The 19,502-nt window shown below is 46.1% G+C and overlaps 1 protein-coding gene across 4 annotated transcripts; it reads right to left on the reverse strand.

Annotated features, from left to right (window-relative positions):
- Positions 1–1,059: 1,059 nt before the first annotated feature.
- On the reverse strand, positions 1,060–19,199 carry SPINDOC (spindlin interactor and repressor of chromatin binding). 4 transcript variants are annotated; one of them, XM_078381964.1, is made up of 9 exons: positions 17,127–19,199; positions 14,519–14,655; positions 10,845–11,035; positions 9,231–9,515; positions 8,235–8,336; positions 7,607–7,711; positions 4,655–4,774; positions 4,070–4,114; positions 1,060–2,422 (listed from the first exon to the last, which is right to left on the reverse strand). In XM_078381964.1, the coding sequence occupies exons 3-9, from the start codon at positions 10,999–11,001 to the stop codon at positions 2,001–2,003; spliced, it is 1,236 nt and encodes a 411-aa protein (XP_078238090.1). In that variant the 5' UTR covers positions 11,002–11,035; positions 14,519–14,655; positions 17,127–19,199; the 3' UTR covers positions 1,060–2,000. The 4 variants fall into 4 exon arrangements, with proteins under 4 accessions (XP_078238090.1, XP_078238092.1, XP_078238091.1 ...); XM_078381966.1 differs by lacking the exon at positions 17,127–19,199 and adding an exon at positions 16,425–16,607; XM_078381965.1 differs by lacking the exon at positions 17,127–19,199 and adding an exon at positions 15,402–15,569.
- Positions 19,200–19,502: the final 303 nt, after the last annotated feature.

Consider the following 19,502-nt stretch of genomic DNA (forward strand, 5'->3'; position numbering starts at 1 on the left):
CATCAGCTCTGCTAGCAATCCTTTCTAGGAGAAAAGGTGAAGATAAAAATCCTTCCATTTTTTTTTAGAGGCCACACAGTAACATGCCTCCAGGGATACATGTGCCACCTGCACATGATGCTCCTGCAACAGTGCTATGATAGCAGGACCGCTGGGCCACTTTCCAAGTGGCAAGAGGACCTCCAAACGCTGTAGGTTTTTTCACTTGCAGCATCTTAAAAAGGATGTGAAAGGCACATCATGAAATCTAAAAATACCTATTATGGCTATGCTCCCCCTCTACAGCAGGTCAGTTTCAAATAGCTCACACAGAACGGCTGAGAGTGTTTATAAAGTTGTAACTCAAAACATCTTGTGGGCCACAGGCTATTCCACCAAACGTCTAGATGCACTTCTCCCGTTTCTCCACGCAACATTCGCTCCAACGGCCTGATGCTGCACGTCTACCTCTCTTCCTCAGGTGCAAATGCCTCTAAAACAGGCAGGGTCGACAGGTGGTGCTAAGCCCTTGCCGGTCCAAGCCACTACTTGGCACTTCTGCTCCAATTCCGATCCTCAGAATTCTAGTGGAGAACTTCCCAACCGGAAGTCTGGCCATCCCTGTCAAGAGATGGATCGTACAGTACAGGGGCTTTCCCTGGAGGACGACCCCAGGTCTGCCCAAGCCCTTGGCAAGCTGCTATCAGTCAGCGCAGCAGCGCGGACAAGGCGGGGAGAACCTCTGTCCTCTTCAGATCTGCAATGTCTCAACAGAAGCCACGATGCGGGGGGGGGGGGGAAGAGTTAGGCTTGGGTCCATCATACAGAAACCCGGCAGCCGAGTGTGCACGTTGAAAGAGCAGAACTGAGCAATGGACAGCATTTGCAAACTCTGAGTTTTCCAAGGAAGCCGAGGCCCACAAGGAGACCCGAGATCAGAGGCTCGTGATCCCTGAGCTATGCGCCCAAGACGTTTTGACTCCTTTTTAGCTAGTCAGTTTGGGTGTGAGAGAGGAGGATGTGGGCTGAGGCCGAGGATTTACCAAAAAAAAAAAAAAAAAAAATCTCAGAGGCAGCATGTATCACAAAAATAATTTATTGCCATTTCTTATAATGCATTGTCCCTTTGTAGAATTTGCCTGGTGATTACTCCATTTCCCACCCACCCCTTTCTCAGCTTGGAGGTCTCTGAAAACCACAGGCGGGCACAAAGCCCAGCACCCTACCAAGGCTGTTCCTGTGTGGTGTTTTTTTAGAGCAGCGTTGCAAAAGCAGCCTTGCTGCAGGAGGAGACAGAAGAATTTATTATTATTATTTTTGCTGTTCCGCTGGTGGTGCAGATACTGATGATGACAAAAGAGCCTTCAAAGCTGTTCCAAGCAGAGAGTCCTCTGGCTCCGTAGCTTATTTCTCTGTGATCTTCAAGGAGCGAGGGAAGGGCGTTGGTGACAGCTTGAAATATTCTCCCCGAATCTCGGTAAAAATAAACACTTGCCCCTAAAGAAAGGGAGAATTTAGCACCAGTGGCTACTCACCCTTGTTCGTCTGGGCTGGCGCTCCAAATCCTTTCATCCATCATTTTTCCCCTTTGCCTGCGGCCACTGCAGGAGGTGGCTGGCAAGCACAGAACAGGCAAAATGATGAGCGGGGTGGGGGGGAGCCACAGTTAGCCCTTTCCGCGCTTTGGATGACAAACCAATGGAGGAACTCGTCAGTCTCTGGAGGGGGCATCTAAACAGGCGAAGGACTGAACCCAAGTTAGAAATGAACACGGTAATCCTTCTCCATCCAGCTGCAAACCACTGCAGGTCTGGGGTGGCTAATTCTCTCTCACAGACCACACTGTCAACCTTTCCCAGCCTGGTGCCTCCCTTCAGCTTGGCTAGACTACAGCACCCATGGTCCCCAAGCCAACGTGGCCACTGGGTGGAGAGAGAAAACGTGGGAAGAGGGAAGCAGGTTGTCACGAGGCTGCCCCACAGTGGTGGTGGTGGTGGGGTAAAGGGTGAACAGCCAGCCTTTCACTTCCTCGGGGCTTGCACGGAAGACTGGCCCCGACTCTCCCAGACTTCACGGATGGTGCGGCGAACCTCCCGGGGCAGATGGAGGGTCTCGGCGTGGCACTGGAGAATGTGCTGCTTGACCGTGGCCAGGCCGACCTGCCTGAGTGGGGACTCGCAGACCATACATATCAAGTGGCCGGTAGTGGCGTCAAAGTCCATAAGGAAGCGGGCTCTCCAGGCGGGGTTGAATCCCTTGGCCAGAAGGGGGGCATCTTCCTTGCCCGCCTTCACCACCCGCCGGCTTGATCTGGCACCATAGTCTTTGGCATTGCTCTTGGCAGAGTTGCCAAGGGGGCACGAGGCGACTTCCTGGCTTGGGCAGAGGTGCCGGGCAGAATCTGTGGAGTGAAGTCGCAGCAAAGACACAGAGCAGTTGCGATCTGGGGAAGAGGCAGAAATTCGGCAGATATGAGAAGGCTAGCTGTTAACGGCAGGGGCTTCCAGCCGGGGGTCTCCGTGTTAGGTGTGTGAAAGAATCTTGCCACTCCTGAAGTCACAACCCCCCAAAAAAATCTTGTTATATCAGCATGATGAAAATGCACTGCAAACGTTTATCAATTCCCCTGCAGAGATCTGAGCTCTGGCACAAAACTATGGTGCCCAAAGTGTGTATATATATTTTGCAGAAAACTCTTGAATGCTGGAATTTAGAACAAGTTGGATGCTTAGAATTTAAAGATGTCAGCATTTGTTTCACGTAACAGCTGCAAGACTGAGTTTATACAACCTAGATCCAATGCTTCGTGCAACTAACTAGAGAACCATTAGTCCTCTGCCCGAGAATGCAGAAAAACAACACATGAAATGTGCACATTTTCTCAGACACCCCTCCTTTTCCCTCATGAGCTCTATAAACAGGATTTATATCCCTAGGCCAGTCCAGCTGAACTTTAACCGCGTCCTGGCTAGAAGTGAATAAGGGTAACTGCAGTCCAACGTCTTTAGGATTTAAGGCCAGGAAGAGACGCACTAGGGCAGAAACTCAGACATATAATGCAGACTTTTGTTTTTCCAGTCATCAGGGAGATGCCTCTGGGAGGCTTATCTGGAGGGAAGTGTCCCACGCTAGTGATGGCCCTGACTGACAGATATTGCAAACATACGCAGAGGTTCCAGGGAGCCCTGACAATTGATATAAGCTGTAGGCTTTAGCAGACATGGGGCAGGGGGATCTTTAGAGGACGAGAAAATCCTATGGGTGGGGGGACAGAACCTTCCTCCACCCCTCCACAAACAACACAACAACGTCAGGCCCTCTCGGTGATGGCCCCAGTACTTTGGAACAGTCTCCCCTTGGAGATCCAGCCGGCCTCCAGGCGTTTGGGAAACTGAATTTTTAAAAAAAGTGTTCAAGGACCTCCTCCCTGTTAGGTAGCCATGTGACTCATCTCCCCCCCCCCCGGACTGTCGCCAGTATTTAGTTTCTTCTCCTTAGTTTATCTGCTGTTTCATTGTTTTGTTTGGGGGTTTTTTTTTTTGCTTACTTTTTCTATTATATGTTGATTTTTCCGGTTTGTGGGCTGGGTGGGAGAGGAAAGGTTTATGGTGTGTGTTGTAAGACTGCCCAGAGTAGTGGATTTCCACTAAGTCGGGCTGTATAAAAACGCCAGGAAAAAAAAAATGAGGGTGGACCATGCTCAGAGGTTAAAGAACTGCTCAAACTCTGTGTAAATGCCACTTGATAGCCTTTCTGTACAATAACAGCACAAGGGTATGTGTGTGTAGGCCAGACGGTCAGCGAACCCAGAGTTCTTATACCGGATGCCAAGACAAGAGGAGATTTTGGTATGCAAGGCCTCTTAAGGAGGACAGAGGTGGGAGTCCCGTCCTTGATCATCTGGGGGCTTCTGTTTTCCGTCAGACTAAGACAGGAGGAGAAGCTGCAAGGTAAATTCTGTTCGCATCCTTAGTGCCCATTGACGATGCACAAGTCGGCAGATGGTGGAATAACTTAGAATAATTGGTAGAATAAATTATAATAACAATCCGGAGGGAGGGGGGGAAGGGAACTAGCTGCATAGGCTTACCCACGGTTTGCTTCCTTGCCTTCGCTCCAGAGTCTTGAGGTGGTTCTGAAATAAGAAAACAAGGCCCATGTGTGTGTGTGTGTGTGCATGTGCATGTGATGCAATGATGCAACACACACCACCAAGATGCCCCAAATTCTACTTCTTGCATGCAAACTGAATCGTTCAAACTGTGGCCTTGGGGGGGGGGGGGACTGAAGCTGCTAAAGGGCAAAGCCAAAGGGCACTGACCCTTTAGGGACGTATAACAACATCTGGGGAACAGAGGTTTGAAGCTTGAGTACATACAGCCACGCGTCTCTGTGCATCGTCTCTAAATGCGACAGCAGAGCTTAGTCATACGAAAACAGAGCTTGGGAAAGCCACTTATTTTGAGCTGCAACAGAATCAAATCACGTATTGATGGCTGAAGATACTGAAAATGCAGGCAGCGAGAAACAAGAGAGTTACAGGTTCTTCAGCCCCTGTGAAAAAGTCAAATCTGCATTTTTGAATTGTTTGTCCTCCTGTGTACAGGATTAAGAAGGAGAATCCTAATAATCAAGGCACTCGCCATCACCACAAACACTCTGGACTGCTACCCACCTGGCTGAGAATGGCAATACAGTTTTAAGGCAAAGCCAGCCGGGAAGGTACCATCGGTGAATATTCGGATTTCTGCCGGAGCTGAACCGGGTACTCCGCACTCAGAGAGCCATTCCTTCCCTAGGAAACAGAACAACCGGAAGAAATTAAGTATGTGGCTGTTCAAATCTTATGCCTCCCTTGAACCATAAGAATTGGACAGAAACTCAAAGGTCATCTAGTCTGACTCTTGCTGGCCAATGCAAGAAATCTGCTCCTCCAGGATCCCTGACTAGTTAAAACACAACCTCCTGTCTACCTGGGGCTAAAGTAACAGTCAGAGCTTCAGCGTTACTCCACTTCTCACACAGCTCTACATCTGAAAGAGCCCTGCATAGTTCACAACTGGTAACAAATTCCTTCAAATACCCTATATTTTATTCACGCAGGTCACAACTAGAGATGGGGACGAATCACAATTTTGGTGAGTTGTTCCGCTTCGTGAGTTATCAAAAGTTGACGACTCACGAAGCACAAAGTTGCCCCCGTGAAACAACGAATAAAAAAAATATTTGTCGATTTGTGGGGGTTATTAAAAAACAACACTCACCCCTATTGCCCCCCTGCCGACACCCCCTTACCGTAATCGTCACTGTCGTAGCCGAGGTCTCCGTTAGGCCTCTACATCCACCGTGTGTAAAAAGGGAAACTGGCTGCCCTTTGCAAAGATGGCAGCTGCAGCTTCCCTCCCTAAATGAAGCTGCAGCCACCATCTTTGCAAAGGGCAGCCAGTTTCCTTTTTTACACGCCATGGCTGCGGAGGCCTGATGGAGACCGCAACGACTATTACAGTAAGAGGATGTCGGGGGGGGGGCTGAGGTAGGGAGAGAAAGGGTGTGGGTGTCGGTGGCTGCCTGTAGTTGTTTAGTAGTTAAGTCATGTCTGAATCTTCATGGCCCCACGGACCCGAGCACGCCAGGCCTTCCTATCTTCCACTGCCTCCCAGAGTTGAGTCAAAGTCATGTTGGTCGCTTCGATGACCCTGTCCAACCACCTCGTCCTCTGTCGTCCCCTTCTCCTCTTGCCTTCACAATTTCCCAACATCAGGGTCTTTTGCAGGGAGTCTTCTCTTCTCATGAGATGGCCAAAGTATTGGAGCCTCAGCTTCAGGATCTCTCCTTTCAGTGAGCCCTCAGGGTTGATTTCCTTATGGTCCAGCTCTCACTTCCATACATCACCACAGTTTTGACTATGCGGACCTTTGTTGGCAAAGTGATGTCTCTGCTTTTTAAGATGCTGTCTAGGTTTGTCATTGCTTTCCTCCCCAAAAGCAGACGTCCTTTAATTTCGTGGCTGCTGTCCCCATCTGCAGTGATCATGGAGGCCAAGAAAGTAAAATCTGCCACTGCCTCCATATCTTCCTCTTCTATTTGCCAGGAGGTGATGGCAAGAGAGGCCATGATCTTAGTTTTTTTGATGTTGAGCTTCAGACCATTTTTTTGCGCTCTCCTCTTTCACCCTCATTAAGAGGTTCTTTAATTCCTCCTCACTTTCTGCCATCAGAGTGGTTTCATCTGCATATCGGAGGTTGTTGATATTTCTTCCAGCAATCTTAATTCCAGTTTGGGATTCCTCTAATCCGGCCTTTCGCATGATGTATTCTGCATATAATAAGCAGGGGGACAATATACAGCCTTGTCGTACTCCTTTCCCAATTTTGAACCAATCAGTTGTTCCATATCCAGTTCTAACTGTTGCTTCCTGTCCCACATATTGATTTCTCAGGATATGGATAAGGTGATCAGGCACTCCCATTTCTTTAGAACTTGCCATAGTTTGCTGTGGTCCACACAGTCAAAGGCTTTTGCATAGTCAGTGAAGCAGAAGTAGATATTTTTCTGGAACTCTCTGGCTTTCTCCATAATCCAGCGCAAGTTAGCCATTTGGTCTCTAGTTCCTCTGCCCCTTCGGAATCCAGCTTGTACTTCTGGGAGTTCTCGGTCCACATGCTGCTGAAGCCTGCCTTGGAGGATTTTGAGCATAACTTTGCTAGTGTGAAATGAGTGCAATTGTATGATAGTTGGAGCATTCTTTGGCACTGCCCTTCTTTGGCTACTGCTGAGTTTTCCAAACTTGCTGGCATATTGAGTGTAGCACCTTAACAACGTCATCTTTTAAGATTTTAAATAGTTCAACTGGAATGCCATCGCCTCCCCTGGCCTTGTTGTTAGCCAGGCTTTCTAAGGCCCACTTGACTTCGCTCTCCAGGATGTCCGTCTCAAGGTCAGCAGCCACACTATCTGGGTTGTCTGGGACATCCAGATCTTTCTGGTATAACTCCTCTGTGTATTCTTGCCACCTCTTCTTGATGTTTTCTGCTTCTGTTAGGTCCCTCTCATTTTTGTCCTTTATCATGTCCATCTCTGCACAAAATGCTCCTCTAATATCTCCAATTTTCTTGAACAGAGCTCTGGTTTTCCACTTTCTATAATTTTCATCCATTTCTTTGCACTGTTCATTTAAAAAGGCCCTCCGGTCTCTCCTTGCTATTCTTCGGAAGTCCGCATTTAATTTTCTGTAACTTTCCCCATCTCCCTTGCATTTTATTTCCCTTCTCTTCTCTGCTCTTTGTAAGGCCTTGCTGGACAGCCACTTTTCTTTCTTGAATTTCCTTTTCTTTGGGATGGTTTTTGTTGCTGCCTCCTGTACAATGTTATGAGCCTCTATCCATAGTTCTTCAGGCACTCTCTCCACCAGTCATTGGCTATATACATACTAGCTTTGACGGGAGTGACAACCACTATCTGGAGAGCCACACTTTGCTAGCAAATCACCACCCTACACTGCAATAAAATGTCCTGGAGCCTTCTGGCTACAGAGCGCACAAGGGAGGAGGAGGAGAGGCTACCGTGGCTTGGCAGCTGCCCCCAGGAATCTGCCTGAGCAGCCCCCCCCCAGTGACCCGGTGCTTACCAGCCACTTTGCTGGGCTCCTTGCTCTTCGTGTCTTTCACGCTGCCCAAGCTGTGCTGCCTCTGCCGCCCTTGCGATCGCCGCTCGGTGTCGGAGCGCGCCCCCTCTGTCCAAGAAGAAAGAAAGAGGGGAGGAGGGGGGAAAGCCACCAGGTCAAATAAGGCCATGGGTTTGACGGGTGGTCTATGCTGGCTTGGGGACAGTGGGTCCTGTCGTTGGGGGTGGGTCTTATCTCGAAGGAAAACGAGCCGTAGCAGTAATGGTCCCATGTTTTGCAGGCCAGTGATCATGGTAGAGGAAAATGGGAAAACAGAAAGGTCTAGCTCTGCAGAAGAGGAGGCCATGGCAGGTGGTGACTTTCCTCATCTCTACCAGACAAACGACCACTGCCAAGACTTCTCTTCATCTTCCTTGTTCTCTACCGAGGATGGGGGAATGTTTGGCCCTCCAGATGCTTTGGACTTCGGCTCCCAGAAGCCTGGTCGGCGGCCAAGGGTCACGAGAGCAGCAGGCGAGAGCACCTGGAGAGCAAAGCCCTCCCCATCCCAAGTGGGTGGCACGTCGTTGACTGGCATCAACAGCTGGTCCCGGGTCTGAGAATGATAGTCAAGGCGACTACCACCACTCACCACTGCGCGCTTTCGGGTGCCCACGTTTCCGACTAGATGGCTGCTCCTCCGAATCAAGGAGGACTTCGATTTCAGCTGGCCGCTTACTCTTGTCAGGACTGCCTGGTATAGGAAGTTTCAGAAACGGAATCAAAAGCTGCATAGAGGAAGTTGCCTTCTTATTCCATGGTCAGCACACAAGTAAAGAAATGGGTATAAGAGCCTCAGATTCTACCTCGTTTAAGTGTCTTAGCTTTCATTTTTATGTTTAAGGAAGCAAGTTTCTAGCCCATTAAGAGATGGGAAACTGTGCTCTTAAATAGATAGATTCCGCCTGCTGGAATCTTGGAAAGCTCAGTTTCAACTGGAAGAGGGGTTCTGCAGAGGGCACCAGGTGGGCAATTTTTGGGGGTGGCAGGGGGGTGGCATGTGGACTTGAAATGTCAACAAAAGTCTTTTTTAAAACCAAGAAATTAAAACTGAAATGCTCAAATATCCACTTCTGGTTTTGACTTTGGGGGGGGGGGGTCCCCTAGGTTCTGGGAGTTCTAGTAAGGTGGGTACCGATGAGGGAGAAATGGAAAAGATAATGCATGGAGCTTGTTTCCATAGGAAACCTTCAAGGCAGAGATTCCCAAGCCATCCTCTTTGGAGGTGTTGGACTAAAAGGCCCATCATCCCCAGACAGCCAGACAGGGAAAGTCTTACTGAAAACCATGCCTGTTGTTACTAAAGGCTTGCCAAAATAAAATAAAAAACGTTTTCAAAATGACTCCTTCCTGCCAGCACCTGCACAGACCCAATCAGAAAACATGTGGTATTTTTATAAAAATGGTGCATGAGGTGGAGAATGCTTGGCAGCTATTTTTAACGTGCAAAACGATGTCTTAACTCTCACGAGCTGCAACATCTAGAATCCCCCAAGGGGACAGGCCATAGCCATGGTACCTGAAGGAGCCTGAAAACTACAGCCCAGAAAGATAAGTTCCCTGTCGTGTATGTGTGTGCATGTGTTACCTTTAGTAGACTTTTGTGACTCCACGTTGGGAAGGACTGCTCCTTCGCTCCACGCTTCCAGAATGTTGCATTTTTCTTCCAGGCTGAAGTCCAAGGAATGGGCATGGTGCTGCAGGATGTGTTTCCGAGCCGCTGCTGGGCCTGACGCGTTCAAGGTTCCACCGCACACCATGCACACCAGATGGCTGCGTCCAGAGCTCTCACCTATTAAGTACTCCTGCCTCCAGGTGTCATCTGGTTCTTCTTGGTCATCCCTGGCAACTGTGTTTTGAACCAGTCCTTCCCCTGTGGTGGAAAAGAGCAGCACGTTCATAGACAGCAAAGCGGTGGGCAAAAGCAGGGTGGGTGAGATTTAAATCAAACTGATTTCTATCACAATGTAATTTTTAATTTTTGATAATTTAAATTTAAAAAATCGATTTAAAAAATTTAAATCATGATTTAAATCAATTTGATTTTTAAAAGCTCCTGGCTTTTATCCACTCTGGGCAAAAGGCAGCCCTGGCACCAGAGCAGATCACCCTGGATTATATCTGTGACATCTGAACGAATGAAAAATGGCTCGTCCAGCGATAAAAGAGAGATCAAGCACTACTCCTGGAAGGCTCCAGGATACGGGACCAGTCGCAGACACAGGATGCAGACTCTTCCCTCGAGTATTGATTGGTGTTCTAAATGGATTTCTGGCTATTTCCATTTTCTTTTCTTTTTCTTCTTCTTCTTTTTTCTCATTTTGGGCTGTCTGTACAACCCACAGAAGATTCCAGGGGCAGAAAAAGCAGTCCTTGAATCTCTCCCTTCTGGAATGAAGAAATCAGCCCTCTTCAAAGTTAACATCTTGGTCTCTCAGTGAGGGTCCTTTAACCACTGCTCCTGACTGCCACATTTCCCTAGACACCATTTCTTTCTGTCTTTAATGGACAGCTCTCTTTCTGCCATTTCCCAGGTTGAAGCTTTTCACAAGGGTAAAGTAGGTGGGCTCATAATGGAGAGCACCAGGGATTTTTTCACTATCAGAGAGAATGGTGTTATCACAATAATACTGCCCTGTTTCCCCAAAAATAAGCCCTAACCTGAAAATAAACCCTAGGATGATTTTTCGTAATATAAGCCTTACCCCAAAAATAAGCCCCAGTTCAGTGAAACCACACCCCCCATTATTGTGCAGCAACCAGAATAAGATGACATGACTGCATCTGAATAAATGTAGATTGTTGTACATTAAAAAAAAAAAAAAACAAACAAACAAAAAAAACAAAACAAAAACATCCTCTGAAAATAAGCCCTAATGCATTTTGGGGAGCAAAAATTAATATAAGACCTTGTCTTATTTTTAGGGAAACATGGTACTGTGAGCTTTTTTCATGACGGCAACACTCAGTTGCTGTGCTAAATATCTGAAGGTGGCTTAATCCTGAATGGGGGCATGAAGAACCGATGGCTTTACAAAAGACATTCTTCCACTGGAAGCGAAAACCTCCTAGAACTGGTCTGTTGAGATGGTTCAACTCAGCTGCCTGAATTCTTAAACATTCTTTGGGGGGGGGGGGACTGACTCTAAACTCTGCCTTTAAGCATCCCGCACCCCACCATTATCTGAAACAGGTTTCCTACCTTCATCCATGAGGTTTGCATGGGCTCGATCCCGCTTGAGGGGAACACGGACGGGCAGCAGAGAATCTGCCCCCACCTTTTCTTTCTCCTTGAAGCGTAAAACGGAGGAAGAGACCTCGATGTAGTCCACCAGTGGAGCTTCTGCCTTCAGGGCCATGAGCAATTTGCAGGTGGGGCTCCCTCAAGGCCAGCTGTGGAAGAACTCAAAACACTTAGCGCAGTCGTGGCAGCAGTACTGCAGGAGACACAACTGAATTAGCACTCGGGAGAGGCGAGTTCTAGTCCCCATGATCCAGAAACACGCTGGCTGATTGGATACAACCAGTCTCTCTCAGCCTGATCTACCTCGCAGGGTTGCTATGAGGACAACAGGGGGAGGACGGCCAGTGCCTTGAGCTCACTGGAGGAAAGGTTTGAAAAAATTAATTAATATGTTATAGTCTGTTTTACATCCAGAGAACAGTGAAATGTTCTTCTGCCATTATTCCATTTATTCCCTTTCTCCTTACCGCCACAATAATTTTAAGAAGACAGGATGCTGCCTTATAATAAGTGAGAAGATGACTGTGATTGTGATTATTAATAATTCAAGTTGTGTCCTGCTCTTTTTGCTCTGGGGAAGTTGACAATCTACACAAAACACATAATTAAAACCCCAGACCACCAACAAAGACCTGAAATGGATTTGAAGAATATGCATTGTACACTCTGTGTATTTCCTATAGAATGGCATGGAAATGTGGATTGTTACACAGACGATTATGCAAAAGACAGAAGCGCTTGAAATGTGAATTTACTGCAGCACAACAATTTTTTGAATTGGACAGATGGTCAATTAAAAAGTATTAAAGTGAATAAGATTAAAAAAAAAAACAGAATGCATAAAATGCAGAAATACTTTAGCCATACTCTGGGAAAGCAAAGATGTAGCCTGTTACAGCTTATTCTCCCAGGTAAATGAAAAGAAAAGACACGGCGGAAGGAAATAAACCAGAAAACCTTACAGGATGTTTTAGATGCAGCACAGATTGTTGTTTAGAGATGCTGCACAAAAAATTAGAATAGCCACAACAACAGCCAAAGTCTTCGTGCATAGAGTAGCAACTCATACTAGAGTAGCCCATTGAATCTATAGGGATTCAGTGAGTCCAAACTTGATTCAAATGGGCCTATTCTAACTTTCACTTACAATGATAAATAGAAAACCCCATACGGCTGGTGTCCAGGCTACCTGAAGGACCGCATCGCCCCACATGAGCCTTCTTGGCTTTTTCGATCCTCTGGGGAGGCCCTTCTCTCAGGTCTACCACCTTCCCAGGTGGATTTGGTGAGGACACGAGGGCCTCCTCAGTGACTGCTCCCAGGCATTGAGAAGCTGGCCCCGGTTAAGCTAGGTTGGCCCCCTCCCTCTTGTCAGGCAAAGACCTTTTGTAGGCCTCCTTCAGTCTCGAGAGACTAGGGTCACGTGCTCTGAATAGAGGTCTTGGAACAGCGTCTAGCGTGGCTGAGAAGGCCAATTCGAGAGTGACCATCCCTTCCACACTGAAGACAAATACAATCTGTCCCCGGTCCAGCTTCCTGGTTTTGCTGGTTTCGGGATTGCCTTTTTGCCTCGGCCTGCTGGACAAGGGTCTCTTCAAATTGGGAGAGGCCATGCTGCACCGCCTGCCTCCAGGTTGAACGCTCAGATGTCAAGGTTTCCCATCTGTTGAGGTCCATTCCTAAGGCCTTCAGCAGATATCCTTGCTTTTCAGATAATAACAATAATCTTAAAGCTTTTAAGTAATAAACTGGAGTCTCGGGAATTATATATTTATTGAATTTAGAGATTTTAACAATGTTTTTAAATTTGTTTTTAATTGTGGTTTTACTATTTAATACAGGACATGTAATAATGGGCTCAAGCTACAGGAAGCCAGATTTAGGCTGAAGATCAGGAAAAACATTAACTGTTAGAGCAGTCCGACAATGGAACTAATTACCTTGGGAGGTGGTGAGCGCTCCAATGATGGAGGCATTCAAGAGAAAATTGGACAATCATCTGTCAGATCTACTAGTTGGACTGGATGGCCTTAGAGGCCCCTTTCAACTCCAATATTCTCGGATTCTATGGTTGATACACGTTGAATTGTTTTTTAGCATAGTTTTTTCAACTGTGTTTTTAAAATCTATGCTTGTTATTTAGTTTTAGCTGTTGTAAGCCACTTTTGGTCTTCCTTGTGGGAAGAAAGGCAGCATATAAATAAAATAAATATAACGAGTTCCAATGGAGTTCGCTCACCAAATCTTCAATGATTCAGTGGGCTTACATTAAGCAGCAGGATTTGGGCTAATAACCAACCTCCAGGAAGAGAACCAAGAACAAGGAGAAGAAGTGCAGGCAAATCTAATCCCCAAAAAGAGCCTTCCCTAATTGCTTTATTATTATTATTATTATTATTATTATTATTATTATTATTATTATTATTATTATTATTATTATTATTATTATTATTATTATTATTATTATTAATTTATTTATTTATTTATTTATTTATTTATTTATTTATTTATTTATCTATCTATCTATCTATCTATCTATCATTTATCATCATCATCATCATGCAGGGACTGAAAACAGGACCAGCCTGGAAAGTGGGGGAGGAGACACAGCAGGAGATAAACATTCCAGGGCACAAAGAGGAACAGCCCTCAAAGGGTCACAGGAGGAAAAGGCACAAGGAGGTAGAGTTGATCAAACAATGCAATCACTCATACAACTGCTGCTCAACTGATCTGCATTTAAAACAACCCATTTAACATTCAAATAAGTATGTGCTACCAAGGAAATGTGTAGACATTATTATTATTTCCTTCTGAATAAAACAACATTGACAGTTTTGAGGTCATGCCTTTTATTCCCCCTATTTGCATCTTGACTCAGGGTAAGTCACAACAAAATTGAAAATATATACAAGGGAAAACACATAATTATAATAGGAGAAAACACATAATTATAATAGGAGGACAAAATTCAACAGCTCATCTCATTGACAGCTTACAGCTTTATATCACCCAGTGAGTGCCCAGCCTTCCTAAACCTGGCCGCGGATGATGGAATCTCTAGTTTGGCATATCTTTGGGGGGGGGGGTACAAAATTGGGAAAGGATTGGAACACACTACAAAAGAAGGACCTGAAGTTGGGAAACCATTATAATTTTCACATTTCCCTCCTATTTACACTCCTCCGCCTCAAAGGTATTTACTTATCTCTGCACATAAAGATCTCTTTGTATTCAAGACTGGAAACAAGGATGTGGGAAGAAATCTTAGAAACCCAGCACAGTGAGACGGGAAATCAAATCACATAAAGGATTGTAGGAAAACTGCATTTTGTGTTCAATATACCCATTTTAAAAACATGACTGAGAAGAACGTGAGAAGAATGCAAGGAAATGGTTTTCTGGTCAGCTATAGATTGACAAGGGAGAAAGAAGAACCCCCCCCCCTTTTTCATTCCTTGCTCAATAAACAAGCAAGCAAGAGCAACTTTTGTTCAAACTTGTGGCATCAGTCAACTTAAGGACTAGAAAGATGGCAAATTGCATTAATCCTTTTCCTCTATAAATAATTATGTGGCAAAAGGAACTTGGTGGCATAGTAAGATTGGACAGTAATTAAAAATTTTTCTAACCTGCTGCAGAGGGTTTAAGACGACTTCCTGACTTGGAGGCTGAAATCCAGTCACTGACAAAGGAACAGTGGGTAGCCCAGTTCACTCACAGTAGTGAGAAACAGTCCTTCCTTTAGCAATTGGCATCTTTATGATGTCTGGAAAACAAAAAGAGAATTTAACACTAAAGGAGAATATGTTTCTTTTTTAAATGGCAGACAGGATAATCTCTCATTTCACAAATGGGGGCCCCTCAAGACCAGCTAGTTAGCTTGAAAGATGTTCACCCTACAGCAGCATGTTTTGGAGAGTTTTCAATATTATTATTTCTACATCCTTACAATTCATTTGCTCTCCCGCCTTTTCCAAATATGTGCTCCTTCGTGTGCTTTATCTACTTCCTCATCAAGATTCATTGTTCACTGCCTTTTTAAAATGCCAAATGTCTACTCTATCCATCTTTCAAGAAATCCAAGTATCCTATAACTCAAAAGTTAGGAAGTGTGAAGAACCAAAACCTAAAGGTTGCCACCCTACATTGCTTCTTTTTAATCCTACACATCCCTACCTCAATTCCTCCTATATCCCAGCTTTACTTCTAACAAATCTTTGCATATTATTAGATTTAAAATCTCCTTGAGTTTAAATCTGCCCCTTCAGACCTGCTCCTCCTTCACCATGTGCCTTTTTTTAAAAATCCTTCCTTGAATCTCAGCTAGCAGTTAGCGAAATTCCTTCTTGAGACTCTCCCCCCTTCATACATTCGGTCTCTTTGCTTCTTTCCTTTTCCTTGGCCCCTCTGTGTTTCTTTCTCTATTCTCAGCTTTCTCACGACACATCCCACCTACACAGTCCCAGCAATGTTGAATTCACGTTCTCCTGAGCTGTCTTTCCCTTCCAGCACCGTTGTGATTCCCATCATAATCTTAGAGCTTTATCTTCTCTTTGCAAGGGCATCTCACGGCTCTCTCTTCCTGAAAACACACATTTGGTTTTCATCTTTATCCCAATGCCTCCCAGTCCCACTAAATCACTCCTATTTTTATATATATATATATATCCCGCCCAACTGGTCTGGTCAACTGGTCTGGTCGACCACTCTGGGCGGCTTTCAATAAGGTGTATACGATAAAACATAATAATTTTACAAACAGTCCATAACACATACAATAATAAAACAAATAATAAATGAAAGAAAAAAAATAAATAAAGAATTAAATATTGACAGGAGGGAAGGCCTGAACATACAACCTCCTACCCTTCCTCCCTCTGCAAAGTCACAGGTCAATTCTGCCCCACTCTCTTCTCCAGTGACGTGTGGATCCTTTTATTTCAGACATTTATACACAACTTGACTTAGAGCTGAGCACTACAGTATTCTAAGTGGTTTATAACAATAAACAATTCTACCCACATAAACCAAAACCCCAAAAGGAAGAGAAGCACCCGTCCTCACTCAATATATCTCCCATCCAGCTTTTATTGTGGGACCCTTTTGTATGAGCCCCCCTCCCTCCATCCCAATGCAATGGATCTCCACAAAATCATGCTATACGCCAATCCCCAGGCCAATGTCCTCCTGATAATCTCACTCAACAACAAACCCCCCCCCCCCCCCAATCTTACCAAGCCTGGGGAACTCTGTGCAACCTGCTTTCCACATTCATCAAGGCCTTAACTTTCCCCTCCAGATTGCAGACCACCAAATCCAGCTGCCCGGCCCCAATATCCTCTCCCTCCCTTGGGCTATTGGAGATGTCCAAGCCACTCTTACCTGGGCCCCCCACCGGTTCTGCCGGCTTCCCCCCCCCCCCGGGGCCTTTCTCAGCCTTACCTTTGGATCCTCCTCGGTTTTCGCACGTGGACTCCCCCTCCCTCCCTCCCTCCCTCCAGCCAAGCCAGACCCCCCCCCAGCCCTGCTTTTCACCTCCATGCGGACCAGCGCCTTCCTCACCCTCTCCCGGGGGGGGGTCTGAGGGATACGCCAACAGCCCCCCCTTTATGACAAGTGGGGGGGCACAGCAGCCCCTTCCCACGCCCTACAATCCAGAGGGGTGTGTGTGTGTGTAGATGCGCGGGGGGGGGGAAAGAGAGAGGTGAATTTCAACCCTTCCCTCCCCCCCCCCAGATCTGAGGAGAAGGACCTCCACCCTCCTCCCCCCCCCAAAAAAAACCCAGGCAGGTCTTGAGAGGCGGAAAGGAGCCTGGCGGGTGTGTGTGTGTGTGGGGGGGGGGTTTACAGTATCTATATTCGTGTGTGAGGCGAACCCCAGGTTCGGTATTGAGGGGCGGGCGGGCGGGCGGGGGGGGGCAGGCCTTCCTTCTGAGGGGCGGGGGAGGCCACACCAAACAACCCCCCCCCAACCCCAGGCTGCGTTTTGGGGTGGGCGCTCCCCCACCCTGATTTTTTTTTTTAGTGAACCCCAGGTCTACATAGAGGTGGGGGGGTAGGAACCCACCAGACCCCCCCTCAGGCACATTTATGAGGAAGGGGGGGCACCAAGCCTTCCCCCCCATACACACCCTAGGGGGAGGCTGTGTAGGGGGGGCAGCCCCAGCCAACCCCAACCCTCCCAAACGACTGGGGAGGGGAGACCCCAAACCCCTTTCCCCCTCAAATAACACCTACCTGGCTCTTCCCCCTCACCTCTCCCAGGCTGAGGCCTCCTCCTCCGTCCGGCCGTTGCTGGAAACCCCCCCACTCACACCGCGCACCATAGAGCCCCCTCAGCGCCCAGCGAGGCAGAGCGGCTGCCCGAGGCCGCTGCGGTGGAGGGAGCCGCTCTCCCCTTCGCCGGCTCTATGGTTTCATTGTCCGAAGAAACCTTTCTCCTTCTCTCTCTCTCTCGCCTGCTCGGAGAAATAGCCACCTCTTCCGGCGAGGCGGAAACGGCCGCCATCGCTTCCTGGGGGTGGGGTCCGCTCTACCCGCTGCCATCTCTATGGTGTCAGTTCTTCATCTGGGCCCCCACGGTGGCTGCTTTGTCTCCTTCGGTTAGGAGACAGAAGAAGAAGAAGAAGAAAAAGAGGAAGAGCTTGATATTTCAGTTTTGAGCCGGCATTTTGTGATGGCATTTTTTTATATATTTCCTATTTCTTTTGGCTTTGCAGACAAGGAGCCAATCAGCAACTCCGCATCGGTGCTTCGCCCGCCCCTTCGCGGATACGAGCCAATAAACGCTAGAGCATCGATGAGGGACGCAGAGAAGCCGAGTAGGCTGCCATCTAGAGGGAAGGAAGTGGAACTTCAGGAGAAAAGGGGCCCTAAACCTCATTTTTCTCAACCTTTTGATAAACCCAGGTGGCCCCTTCTGAAAAGCAGTTATATATACAGTACATATATTTTTCAGCCCTGCCATCTCCCATTTGAAATTTTAAATACCGACTAAAATCCAGTGAGCGTTTTAATAAAAAGTATAATTCTTTCACTCTTCCAATATTTTACATTGCTTTGCATTTTAATCTAGAGATAAAAGATACTGAGAACCTTATATAAAGCACAATAAAAAGTGTGTTACCAGCTTTTCTTTTCTTTTTCAAATTACACATCCTCTGTGATTTAAAGCCAATTATTGCTACCTTGGAGGGCGGGTTAAGAAGATCTGTCCGATACTAGCCAGAGAAAGGGAAAAAATGGAGAAATTTCAGGAGAAAATTCCTGTTTCAGGTGCGAGAATACTCCATTTTCAAAAGCACAATCAGTGCAAAGAGCAGGAAAATCCTCTTTCCCCAAAAAATACACTACTTGGTATCCTTTCCCTAGCTGTCCCCCCCCCCCATTTATTTGTTAATTATTAGCAATATTATATTGTGTCTTTCTTCCATTGAATGCATGGTAGGCTATGTGACTCTTCTCACACCCAACAACTCTGTGTAGATCAAACTGATAGTGACCAGCCTGGGCCATTTCATGGCTCGATGGGGAACAAAACTTGCACGTCCCAATTAATTGTTGCAGAGTTTTGATTTTTTCTTCTAGATGCACAAGCAGAAGTGCTGGACCACTCCTTTCATTAACTGGCACTTACTGTCTCGGGCAGCGGATGATAAGAGGCGGCAAACACAGGTTGGAAAAGAGACTTACTTGTTGCTTTTGAGTGTGATACAAGGAGGGTTTCCCCTTAAAAAGTGTTAAAAATAGATGCACCTGTTGGTTCAGGTGGTTTTCGTGTATGCGGTAGGAAAGCTGCCATCTTGTTATTGCATTTTGTTGGGTTTCTTTTGCTTCAATGTTTTAGGCCAGGCTTGGTTGCAGCCCACTGGAAAGATCTCCAAACTTTATTAGCATTAATTAGCCATAGTAGAGCAACATTTTGACAAGTCTGAATATTATTGGGGGAAATATTTTAAAATGTACGCGCAAAACTTTATGCTTTCAGCATGCTTTCCCTAAGAGCAATCATTGTTTTTTAATCTTTTTTTTAAACCAATTCATCAGTCTTCATTTTGTTTGTTTTATTTAAAATGGCAATTAGTACTCTCTGATGCTTTTTCTCATTAAGAGCAAAATATGCTTTTAGACTGGGGTTGTTTCCAACAATGTTTTTTAATTATTCAGGCCCCCTGCAGAGTAAATTTTACATCTCTTTGTGTAATCTTAGAAGAGAAAGTCAGTGTAGAGATTTATAAACAAACATGCTGCTGTGTTTGTTAACTTTAGAATTGCTCTCTGTTTGCTTAAGATTTCTTTCCCCTACGCTTTACGAGCAATTATATTTGCCAATCCTATACAACTAAAATCTGTCATCTGCGGTGGGATTAAACCGGACTAATTAAAGACAGAGAGCCAATACAAGGATAAAATACATAAATTTCTGGATGTTGCAATTTTGGACTGGAAACTCCTTGGAGCAGGGACATTGCTTATAATCTGTAAGGAGCAGAGAGCAGCTATTGGCAGTATTAATATTTGTCCTGCTTCAGAGGGCACAAGGATCAGACAATCAACAGATAAAATTCATTTCATTCCCCAAGTCTGTGCTGATTAAATTTATTTATTTAATTA

This window comes from Pogona vitticeps, chromosome 15, assembly GCF_051106095.1.
Source record: "Pogona vitticeps strain Pit_001003342236 chromosome 15, PviZW2.1, whole genome shotgun sequence".
Lineage (NCBI taxonomy): Eukaryota > Metazoa > Chordata > Lepidosauria > Squamata > Agamidae > Pogona > Pogona vitticeps.

Excerpts from the sequence above, each read along its gene's own strand:
- SPINDOC (XM_078381964.1), bottom strand. The coding sequence starts at position 11,001 with ATGGCCCTGAAGGCAGAAGCTCCACTGGTGGACTACATCGAGGTCTCT. Across the intron at positions 8,337-9,230 it reads GTCACAAAAGTCTACTAAAG|GCAGTCCTGACAAGAGTAAG; the intron begins GTAACACATGCA and ends TTCCTATACCAG. Across the intron at positions 2,423-4,069 it reads GGCAAGGAAGCAAACCGTGG|ATCGCAACTGCTCTGTGTCT; the intron begins GTAAGCCTATGC and ends CCTCTTCCCCAG.